This window comes from Brassica napus, chromosome C7, assembly GCF_020379485.1.
Source record: "Brassica napus cultivar Da-Ae chromosome C7, Da-Ae, whole genome shotgun sequence".
Taxonomy (NCBI): domain Eukaryota; kingdom Viridiplantae; phylum Streptophyta; class Magnoliopsida; order Brassicales; family Brassicaceae; genus Brassica; species Brassica napus.
Window position 1 is genome coordinate 37974242 of NC_063450.1, and position 12612 is coordinate 37986853.

At 36.0% G+C, this 12612-nt stretch overlaps 1 protein-coding gene across 1 annotated transcript; it reads left to right on the plus strand.

Moving 5' to 3' along the window:
- Nucleotides 1-2004: 2004 nt before the first annotated feature.
- Nucleotides 2005-4523, plus strand: LOC125590606. Its single transcript, XM_048764231.1, has 3 exons — nt 2005-2636; nt 2714-3388; nt 3473-4523. The coding sequence occupies exons 1-3, from the start codon at nt 2005-2007 to the stop codon at nt 4521-4523; spliced, it is 2358 nt and encodes a 785-aa protein (XP_048620188.1).
- Nucleotides 4524-12612: the final 8089 nt, after the last annotated feature.

A 12612-nucleotide genomic window follows, 5' to 3' on the forward strand; every position in this document is an offset into this window, starting at 1 on the left:
TTTCTTACATCCCCAGGACCAAGTCCAGAAACCATTTATTAGAAAAGGCCGCAACCTACAATTGCTATATGGTATCCGACACACACTTGTGCCTACCACTCTTATATAGCTTACAATGGTTATAGCAACTACTACCCATTGTTTTTATGAAGAGCATAGTTTTCTACAACTAAACCATCAATAGATCTCACCATCTGTCTGGTGGGACGACGCCACACACCTGTGTGCCTCTGTCAAGAATACCCTGGGCGCATGCCTTTTTTTTGACGGCCTCCTGGTATTTATCTGATTGCTAAACCCTAAACTTAGGGTCTTCACACAATATTTCATTTTTCTTCTCTTAAGAATAAAGAAGTTTTTCCTCATCTTAAATATACTCAGCAGCCACATCCTGGCTTGTATAAGTGGAGCCTATGTTGTTAACTTATGTATTTCAGCCGTCGATTCACAGCTCAGCTTTCTGAAGGACTTCTTGTACCACTTCCTGTACTACTCCGAGATTAGTACACGGATACTGTAGGTGTTTGGTACATCTTCTGGTCTGTATCATGACATGTTCCACAACTTCTAAAATCAGTCAACAATACATCTTCAACATCAGCCTAGAATCCTTCAGCATGTTGTATTAGACAGACAGAAGGAGACCACAATCAAATTGGAAGTTAAGATGTGGTACACAAAGACATCATGTTAAAATTCTTAGTGCGATGAAAATGAACCATCTTCCCACTGTGACACACTGACACAATATAAGATATAGTAGCCTAAGATACGGGCCTACGAGCCGAAAAGTTTCAATGGCCAAAATCTTGGGTACTTAAGAATGTTCTTCTTCAACGCTCTTAGATAACTTATATTCAGAATTATGCCTTGCTTGATTGATAGCTTTAGCGTAGGCTATTTTATGAGCATTGCATTAACATATCCTCTGTCATATTAAACAAATAAGGTTTCGAAATTAGTTTTTCATGCTCTTCTTTAGCTTATGCATTAGAAGTTCAAAACTATAAACACTGTATACAACAGACATTCTTTTTTAGTTATTCGTCGAAAATAATGTTTTTCAAATATGTATAAGACTAATCCGAGAGCTATTATAGTTTTTTAGTTATGCTAAGAGTTAAATTAATAAGTATATAATCACAAAATATCTATCCATTGACAACTATAACCCATAAGTTGGATTGGTCCATCCATTTTAATATAGTTTCCAAGGAGAATATGATATGAGAGAGCGAGAGATGTGCATGCAATGTTGGGAAAAAAACAAGAGATGTATACAACATACGTTCATTTTCCCAACGAGATATTACAAATGTGAATGAAATCAAATAAGATAAAAGAGCTAAAAACATATACCAAAAGAATCAAAACCCGCCAAAAACAATTTGAGGAGTCTTCTAAATATATAGTATGAATAAAAAGCAACTAAACATTAAAAAGGAAGAAGGCCAACTAGTGTTTCCCCACAAGATTGCGCCTTTTGGAAGGTCCCGAAGGTGGTACAAGCACCCGTTTGGACAAAAAGTGGAACACACGACCTTTGAATCTAAAACCCTCCGTGAACTCATGTCTTGGTGATCTTGATCTTGTTTGAGCTATCTCAATTTCAGAAACCTTAATTGTTCCCATCCTTGCCGCAGCGTTGCGTGAGCTAAAAACCAAGAGGCTCATAACGAAATAAACACTTACAAACATGGTTTTGTAAGAAAGATTCGGAGAACGAAGGCGGGCGCATGAGGAGACACTAATTTAGCAACTAGTTAGGGTTTTATAGAGTTTGGAATATTAGAAGGTTTAGGATTTTAGTTGTATATATATGCATATGTATCTATATTCATAAGGTTTAGGATTTGAGTTGTATATAAATGCACATGTATCATCAAGGCAGAAAAAAGATTTTCTCTCTCCTGCGATTTCAGAGGCGATTCCTAGGGTTTCTGCCTTGCCGTCGACGTTGATTGAGAATCTTCTCCCCCTCCCCCCGTTTTCTCTTCTTACTCGATGGTTTCGTCTGTGGCTCTTTCGCTTACCCCTGATCCTCCGGACGAAGACGATATGGTCTCTCCCGACTCAAAATCGCCTCCTCCTCTCATAAGCTCATCAGCTCCAGCGGCTATCCCGTCGATTGAAGCTCCCTTCTTTGCTCAGAGATTCAAAAACTCACTCAGAAACCTTCGCAAGATCTCATCTCCCACTTGTGAGATAGATGGGATTCCGGTGGTTCTCGCTCCAGATTCGGTGGTTCTTCAAGCCTCTGAGGCCTGGAAAGACCACATTATTGCTCATTTCCATGGTCGTTGCTCGTCTCCGTCCAAGATATACGACGATTTGAATCCGGGTTGGGGTAAACATGGGAACATTACGGTTCGAACTCTTTCGCAGACGGCGGCTCTAATCTTTGTTCCTTCTACGGCATCTCGTGAGTGGGTGCTACAAGTGGGTTACTGGCAAGTTGACAACTGTGCTTTGACGGCCCTGCCTTGGACCCCTGGAGCTTCTTTGGAGTTACAGGACTTGGTTACAGCTCCCACATGGGCGGTGCTCAAGAACGTTCCTCCGCAGCTGTATTCCTTGGATGGAATTAGTGTGACTGCCAGTGGCATTGGTGAACCGTTGCATACTGAAAACTCAAGGTTGGAACCGTTCCATTTCGGTGACACGAAAGTGAAGGTGGAAATCAAGCTCTTCCTCCTTTGGCGGTCATTGTTAGAGACACTCGAGGATACTCTGTTCGAGTCAATGTGGAGTACACTCGCTTGCCTCCTAAATGTTGTAACTGTGGTAAATTCGGCCACATGCTCAAGTACTGCACCCTCCCAATTCATAGGAAAAATTTCAAGCAGCACCAAAGTATGACTCGTGTATCTTCTTCTGCGGCTCAGGTTACAGTTGAGAACAAGGACCTTTCTGCACCGGATTCGGGTTCCATTGTGGAATTGGAGAAGGATTCAAACGATACCCCAATTTCTGATGACCCCTCCTTTCAGGTTCTGCCTCAGGTTGTGGAAGATGTCGCATTAGCAAGCTCCTCTAAAAGTGTTGCCGGTGTGGCCTCTCCCCAGAAGAAGCCTTCAGTACTATACTTAAGTCATAGAAAGGACAAGAATAAAAAGCTTCGAGTCCCAAGCGATCCTGCTCATGAGCAGGTGGTTGTTGATACGGCTTCAGATTCTCACCCTCAGGCACCAGTGGATGTTCACTCTTTTCAGTCATTGAATAATCAGGCTCTGCCGCCGGACATTGCTTTGGAAGAGGGTGAAATCCCCTTCCAACCCTCTCCTGCTGCACTAAAGAAGGCAAGAAGGATTAAACGTCAGGAAGCGCTCCTAGCAGCAGCCTCTCCTTCTTCAGCTGTCTCCCTCTTGTTCTCATCTATCCGAGGAAAGTCCTTGGGGAGAGATACTAAGCGGGCCTAACTCTACACTCCATCTTTTATTGTAAATATGAAGGTTTTCTCTTGGAATGTTAGGGGTTTTAATCAAACAGCTCGGCAACGTTTTGTAAAGTCTTGGCTCACGAATAATAAGCCGGTCTTCGGGGGTATCTTAGAGAATAGAGTCTCAGAGGAGAATGCACCGTCGATCATGGCTTCCACCTTCCCTGGCTGGAGGTGGGATAATAATTACTCTTACTCTGATCTCGGCAGGATTTGGATTATCTGGGATCCAGTTGTATCAGTGGTGGTTTATAAAAAGACAGCTCAGTTTATTTTGTGTGGGGTTTTTGATCCGGCTACTGGAACGTCCTTTTCAGTGGCGGTTGTCTATAGCTTCAATACTGAAGCTCAGCATAGCGAGCTGTGGCAGGACCTGACAACAGTTAATACCAACTCTCCTCTCTCGTCTAGTGCTTGGCTTTTGTTGGGGGATTTTAATCAAATCCTTTCCTCCGACGAACACTATTCTATAGAGGCTTATGATCCTCCAGTTAGAGGCATGGAGGAGTTTCGAACTTTCCTGGATTCAAATGATCTTACTGATCTCAACTGCAGGGGAACTTTCTACACTTGGAATAATTCCAGACCGGAGGATCCTATTTTGCGGAAATTAGACAGAGCATTAGTCAATCCAGTTTGGATTCATCAGTTCCCGGAATCTCTGGCGATCTTCGATCCTCCAGGCGATTCCGATCATTCACTGTGCCTAGTCTCACTATCTCCTTCAGAGCACTCTGGCAGAAAGAGCTTTAAGTACTTCTCCTTCGTCTCTACACATTCTGAATTTCTGCCCCGGTTGCAAGCCTCTTGGAGTCAATCTGTCGGTACAGGTTCTAAGCTCTTTCTTTTGGGTCAGCGATTGAAGCTAGCTAAAGAGTGTTGTCGTAATCTGAATAGAGAAGGGTTTGGTAATATTCAGCAACGTACTAAGGATGCCCTAGTAGATTTGGAAAGGATTCAGAATGCACTACTCACTGTTCCGACACCAGACCTGGTAACGGAGGAGTCTCAAGCTCGAGAGGTTTGGTCTTTCTTTGCTTCAGTCTTTCTTTGCTTCAGCGCAAGAGAATTTTTTCAAGCCTAAATCAAGAATTCGTTGGCTTAAAGAAGGGGATTCAAACACTAGATTCTTCCATCGTGCGGTTATGAACAGACAGTCTTGGAATGCTATCCGATACCTTAGGAACTCCTCGGGTCTTCGGATCTTCAATCAGGAACAAATCAAAGGCATGACTGTGACTTATTTTAAGAATCTCTTAGGTTCAGATAACAGGGGAATTGAGCCGATGTCAGTGGATCAGATTCGCCTCTTGCATCCTTTCAGATGCTCTGACTCCTTAGCCTCTGAACTAACTCGTCTCCCAACTGATGAAGAGATCAAGGAAGTGTTTTTCAAACTGCCTAAGTCCAAAGCTCCGGGTCCCGACGGTTTCTCCGTGGAGTTTTTTCTAGATGCATGGGAGGTAGTTGGAGAAGATTCTCAAGCTGTTAAGGAGTTTTTCTCCTCAGGGAGAATGCTTCGGAAGTTTAATGCTACTACTATTGCTCTCTTGCCCAAGATGACAGGAGCTGATGAGTTATCTAAATTCAGACCGGTCTCTTGTTGCTTTACTATTTATAAGGTGGTTGCAAGACTTCTAAAGAAGCGACTAAAGATCTTCGTCTCTAAGGCAGTCCAGCTGAACCAAGTAGGATTTATCAAGGGTCGCTTCCTCTGCGAGAACGTCCTCTTAGCTTCAGAACTGGTGTCTGGTTTCCACAAACGAGGTCCAACAACGAGGGGCTGTCTTCAGATAGACTTGGTGAAAGCTTACGATAACCTCAATTGGGAGTTCATGCTCAATATTCTACAGGCCTTTGATTTACCGGAAGTGTTTCTGAATTGGATCAGAGAGTGCATCACCACAACTTCCTTTAGCATTGCTTTTAATGGCGAGTTGCTCGACTGTTTTCCTGGCAAAAAAGGCCTGCGCCAAGGGGATCCAATATCATCTCTGCTGTTTGTTCTAGCAATGGATATTCTATCCAAGCTGTTGGATAAAGGAGCTATGGATAATCAGTTTGGTCTTCACCCTCAAGGAAATGCTCCACTGATCACTCATATTAGTTTCGCTAATGATGTTCTTCTCTTCTTCGATGGTACTGATCAGTCCTTGCAAGGTTTGCTGTCAATTCTGGAGGATTTTAATAAATGTTCCGGTCTGGGAATAAACAAGAGTAAGTGTGTGGTCTTCTTTGATGGAGGTGATTCTGGTCGCTCTCGAGCATCTGCTCGGGTTCATGGAATATCTCAAGGTTCCTTTCCCATCAGATACCTAGGGGTTCCTCTCACGACGAAGAAACTTAGGCGACAATATTATCAACCGCTGATAGACAAACTCCATTCGCGATTCTCATCTTGGACAGTGAGACATCTATCTTTCGCGGGACGTCTTCAGTTGTTAAAATCAGTCATTTACTCTACTATATCTTTTTGGGCTTCTATCTTTCTCCTCCCAATTGGGTGTTTGAAGACTTTAGAGCAAATGTGTAACAGCTTCTTGTGGAAGGGAGTTCCGACAGGTGCTAGAGGGGCAAAGGTCTCCTGGGATGTGGTATGTTCATCTAAAGAATCAGGGGGGCTCGGGTTACGGCGCCTCTGCCCTTGGAATAAGATTATGGGACTCAAGTTGATCTGGGTCCTTTTTGCTTCATCGGGGTCACTGTGGGTTTCTTGGACCAGGTTGCACCGAATTGGATCGGATAATTTCTGGGTTCTTGATGCAAATAGAGGAGGAAGTTGGATTTGGAAATCCCTCTGTGAGCTTAGGACTTTGGCTCGTCCCTTTGTATTCTGTGAAATTGGCTCAGGACTCTCTGGAAGTTTTTGGTTCGATAACTGGACATCTGTAGGTCCTTTGATTGAGCTATTGAGTGTTAATGCTCCAAGAATCACAGGCTTAGCAGAGACTGCGACAGTACGTGAAGCTCTTATGGGTAATCAGTGGTGGTTAAGTTCGTCGAGATCATGAAACCCTATTATCTCTTTCTTAAGGGACTCTTTGCCGGATCCGGTTGATATTTTTAACTCTGAAGTGGATGATCGCTATCTTTGGCAAATTGAACGCTCCTAGAGATAGCTTTTCTTCTTCAGCCATGTGGAATTACTTGTATAATCAGTCTCCGGCAGTACCTTGGTATAGGTCAGTTTGGTTTGCAGGTATGATTCCTAAGCATGGTTTTATTATGTGGCTAGCAGCTCTTGATAGACTGTCAACTAGAGACAGAATGAGGCGTTGGGTGGGGGGGGGGGGGGGGGGGGGGGGGTTTGTATCTCCTTTATGTATTTTCTGTGGCAGCAGCGATGAGTGTAGGCAACATATCTTCTTTGATTGTCCTTATAGTAGGGAGGTCTGGTCTTTCTTCTACTCTAGGCTCCATCTTTCTCCTCCTCCATTGTTTGAGGAAGGACTCAGGTGGGTCAGAAGTCCCACTCAGGACAACAATATTAATCTTATTCTTCGGCTGTCGTATCAAGCTTCTGTCTATATGATATGTTAGGAGAGGAACTCTAGGATTCACTCACAGATTTCACGGCCTCCTGCTTCTCTTATTGCTGAAATTCAGCGTCTGATCCGAGCCAAGTTAGACTCTTTGTCAAGGGCACAGCGAAATCTTCCCTCGACTATTTCCTTTCTCTCTACTTGGTTCTCATTCTTTTAGTAACTAGCAATAGAATAGTTCTCTTTAGTAATGTTTATAAATAAAAGGAATAAAGGTTAAATTAAAAAATAAAAATAAAAAAAATAAATGAACATGTATCTATATATAGTATGTGAAAATCGCGGTCAAACAAGAAAAGCAAAGAAAATTGAGAAGTGACCCGCAAACAATGGAGTTTTTAGACTATATTTTTAGAGTTTATAAGGTCAACGAAAAAAATAAAAAAATAAAGCTCTAAATGATAACAGTGGATTGGATATTGCGGCACGGTTTAACTAAATTTTATATAAAAGACGCATACTGTGGAACAATTACGGTTCGTCTGAAATAAGCGGTTCAAAACAATATATGAATTGTGATATGTATAATGAAAAATGTAACTGGGATATATATCTCTTTATATTTTATAAACTAAAACCAGTGATAATAATATAATTTATATTTAATAATTATATATATATATATATGTTATATTTAAAATTTAATATAAATAAATAGTTATATTAGTATAATTTAAACAAGTATTTTGTTTATTATAAATGATCATATATCTCAAATCCTCACAAATCATATTCACAGGTTTCTTTGTTCAACATCTTGTGTTTTTATTAACATAAAACTGGTTAAATTACAACAATGGTCGTTTAAATATATTTAATAAATTATAAAATATAAATTATCTACGTTGACCCTAAAATGTTTTTACCATAAATATAGGTCCATAAGAGTTAAAATGACAAAAAATATTTTATTAAAAATAATTGACACTTATATCTCATAGGGTTAAGTAGATCTAAATTTAAGATATAGATTTGAGAAAAAGAATTTTGGAGATGAGATTCGGTATTTTTAAAATTTTAATAAATACTAAAATTTTAAATAAAAACTTTTAAAATAGTTTCAAAAGGATTTTTGGATGTATTTGTCATTTATATTTTAACTTCTGTAATATTATAAAGATAAATATTAATGGATGTATTTGTCTTTTTAATATTTTCAATAATAGAAAAAAAAATCTGTACAACCGCACCACATTGCTTTCTTCTCACTTTTACGTGTTGTCCATGAAACAACTTGTCCAGCCTTTTTTCTTTTTAATTAAGTTACATGTGTTCTGTCTCGCTGTGTGTTTCACTCAGACCGCCAATAACATTCACGGCTAAATTATATTGTCAGTTGAACTTTACGTGGGAAGATAGTGTTGGTAAAAAATATGTGATAAAAACTTTAAATTTATGCGGTAAATTTACGGTAAAAATATGACCGGTAACTTTTTGATGTATAAGTTGCAATACAATTTTTATAAATACTTAAAATATAAATTTATAAATAATGAATTATTATTAAAACAAATAAAACATTATACCATTAAAGCTAAATAATAATAAAACTATTTTATTTTTAATATATATAAATAAAAATTCGAAAAAAATAAGTTGCAATATATATTTTCTAAAAATTATAGTTACTAATAATGTAATTGACTGGTAACTTTTTTTGTTATATAAATTATAGTAAATATTATTTCAAATAAATAAAAAATTAGAAATATAAAATGATTACCCTTATTACAATTTTAAAAGGAAAATAGATTAGAGAAAACTAAGCTTTATTAAACTGAAACTAATGAAAGAGACATAAACATATGTATTATATATAATCTCATATAAACATATAACTTTATATACAAATATAATTAATAATTTAAATTATAAAATAATTCTGTTGAATAATTGAAATGGAAGTAAAATTGCTTATAAAAAGCTAAGAATAAATAGTTAAAAATTAATCAAAAGTAAATACAAATACCATGTTTCAAAAGTTGATAAAATTGTTTAAAGTTTAAGAAAAAACAAACGTGGAAACAACAGAACCACCAAACACTAAGTCAAGTTCAAATACACCTATTTTCCCTTGATGTTAGTTTAGCATTTGATTTAGTGATTTTACAAAAAAGACAACTCAAAAATATAACTCTAACTTTACCACATTATAACTCAAACACAAAATCAAAAAGTTATAATTAAATCATGTTTGGTAACATTTTTGATTTATACCTCTAACTCAGGCTAAATCAAATGTAAATCATGTTACCAATCAAAGCCATGATGATTTCATTAACGGATAAATGATAATTATATCCTTACTTTATAGATATGTAAATAAAAAAAATTAAATACATGATAAAAATAATATTTTTTAAATTTTTGAAAAAACTTCACTTGATATTTGAAACTTTTTCGAATTATTTTTTCAAATATTATTTTTTCTAAAAAGAAATTCAATTTTTTGTATTTTTTTTGTCAAATCCAAACAATATTTTTTGAAATTATTTTTAAAATTATCACTTTAAATTCTAAATCCCACATTCCAAAACTACACCCTCAAATTTTAAACCATAAGTCTAGATTAGTTAATACTAAAGGTATACGCATAGATTATATCTTTAATAAAATATTTTTAATGAATGATCTTTAGAGACTATTTTATGATAAATACTTTGTTGGTGTTGTATTAAAGTATTCCTCGAGCTCTTCCACACCAGGCTTTCATCACTTGGCTAGCTTGTAGGAATATGTTGGATACGGGACATAGAATGAGACAATGGGGTCAAACGCATATTTTTCCGTTGTGTGGAGAGACGGATGAGACTCGTGATCATTTCTTCTTTGCTTGTCCTTCCACCTTTACTGTTTGGACAATGTTGATGAATCAGTTCCTAGAAAATCGAATAAATCATGACTGATCCATGACAGTTGCAAGCTTCAGGAGCAACAGACTCTCTAAGCTTGTGAAAATGGCTTTCCAAGCCTCAATTTATTGGATCTGGCGTGAAAAGAATGGGCGTCGTCATCTTCATTCTCCAAACTCTGTGATGTACATTGCTAGGACTGTTCGCCGCCAAATGCAGAAGTGGCTTAAGGCACTGCAGTATGGGTCTAGAGATGAAGTTGCTAATGATGGACTGAATAGATGGAATACCAAGACAGTATTGCCTTAGAATCAGTGCTGCCATAACTTCAGTGTAATGACCTGGTGGATCAGGGCTCTTCCTCTGTTCATGTTTTGTTCCCTTACATGTTTTTTTCTCAAGTAAAGTAGAGCATTCTTTTACTCGAAACTCCTTTCATTGCTCCTATTTCTTTTGATCCCCTAGTTAAGATCACAAGATTGTACAATTTTTTTGTTGTTATAAAATAACATTTCAGCAAAAAAAAAAGGTACTTCTCTATGAAATATGGGAAAATGTTATTTTATAGCAATGTTTTATGAAATCCATGTTTCTTTTGGCATTTGTCAATGTTTAATTATCCTAGTCAAAACGTATGCCTTTTCATTGTAATGTAATTTTTTTTTTACTTCAAAGACAATAAACTTCTTTTCAAATGATTGAAAACTTTTTGGAGTAAATAATTTAAAATAACCAAAAAACAAACAGAAATGAGAGATATATAGTACGTGTGCTTCAAATCATGCTTCAGGGTTTGTTGTTCAGTTTGTAGGGTTTGTTGTTCAGTTTGTATTAAACTTGAGAGTAGAACAAATCAGGCTATCTCAAGATATACACAATATTTTTTTAGACCATCTTCAATCCATTTTTATATTCATTTCTATATTTTTTTCAAAAATAGAAAACCTCTATTATATATAAAAACTAGGGTCGGACCCGCCCTACGGGCGGGTAAGCAAATGAAAAAATATATTTAAAATTTTCATGAAATTTTTGTTTTATTTTTAATTTTCACTATTTTTACTACATATTTGACTATTTCTTTTTATTTTAGAAATTATATATTTGTTACTATATGAAAAAAAATATATTTATTTCACTGTATTCAAAATATTTTTTTATAATTTAAACAATCAGAAGAAAATCCAATTTTTTTTTAAATAAGCAAGTAGCATAAAATAAGATATTAATTGATTCTGTTTAATATTTATAAAGAACATGTTAGGTTATAATTTATGAATTATTATATTTGAGTAAAAAATATGTTTATGTTTTTTTTATGTTTCTTCAAACTCACATCAACAAAAATTTAAAAAAATGAATTCCGTAATTGTTTTCCTTTTTTTTACCACCAAAATCTAGGCTAAACTAATAAAAAATAGAAAACCAAAACTATTTGATGTATTGTTAGCTACGAAGACAATTTATGAAGCATTGATGTATTGTTATTATATATAGTTCAAATGTAAAAAATGTGAATTTTATTATAAATTTTAAAATTTACACTGATGTGTCATGTGTAATTAAGAAATGGATTTCTAATCCAAGAAAACAGAATTCCCAAGAAAATTATTTACTTGATTAAATAGAGTAGTTGATTTTATTTTGTAGTGATCATATATCTTCTCAAATTAAAACCCGATAATTAACGGTGGTGAAGTACTGAACAAACATGATAAATATCCACAAACAAATATAGTTGGTCCTTGAAAAATAGAAAATGAATACTCCAAAATATCATAAAATAATACTTACAAATTACCAACATATTTTCTCAGAATTTGCATTAACTCTTTTTAGTAGGTATAATATATGTTTTCAGTATTAGGAAAATATATACATACTAAATTATCCATCATCTAAAAAGAAGTTTTATACTGTAAAACCTCCTAAAAGTTGCTGTGTCCACAAATTCGAACCCATTAACAGAGAAGGTTGGTGTTCCATAAACCCCTCTTATAATGTAAAAGTTTTAAATTGTAATAATAGTTATAAAAATTGATGTATTGAAAGGGCAATGGTAAAAACCTACCAAGAAAGTTACTAACTCTTGACAATTTTTTCTATTCCGAAGTCCTTTTGTGGACCTCGCAGCATTTCTAAGAGGCATCATGAGGTGAACTCTCTCTAGCTCTCTCTCCCCTCTCTTTTTTCTGAAAAAACACTTATGTCAGCTCCTCTCCTCCTAGTGTTTTGCGACACTTCATCAATTAGCTTCAGAAGCTTAAGCTTCGCTGACTTTTCAAAAAGTTCCTTCAAACAAAAAGAGAGATGTTTGGTCAAGTGACCCATATAGATATTGCCAAAAGAGAGTAACATGCGAACATATTTTGAAATCCCTATGAACTACCTGCAAACCTATCCAGATAAACACATGTGTGCCAATAGTAAGGTATGATGAGACTCTCCTCTTTTATTCCATAAGTTTAAATCATAATAATCACACACCACAAACTTTTATAACAATTGTTAATCAAAGATTATGCGAGTATAAATCAAATCTGCATCTACGCGAAGCTCAAAACTGAAAATAATACAAACTCCTATGAGAAGCCATTTTCTGTGCCCCCATAAGTTTGTTCTGTATGAGATGATCATCCCTTCATCACAGACGTTGGACACCATTTTTAGGTCGAATGCTTAATTAATTATTTATTTGAATATATATATGTTAGAATTATGTATTATAATAAGTTAGTATACAAATTTTAAACTACTACTTTATTTTTTTCTGCCTAAT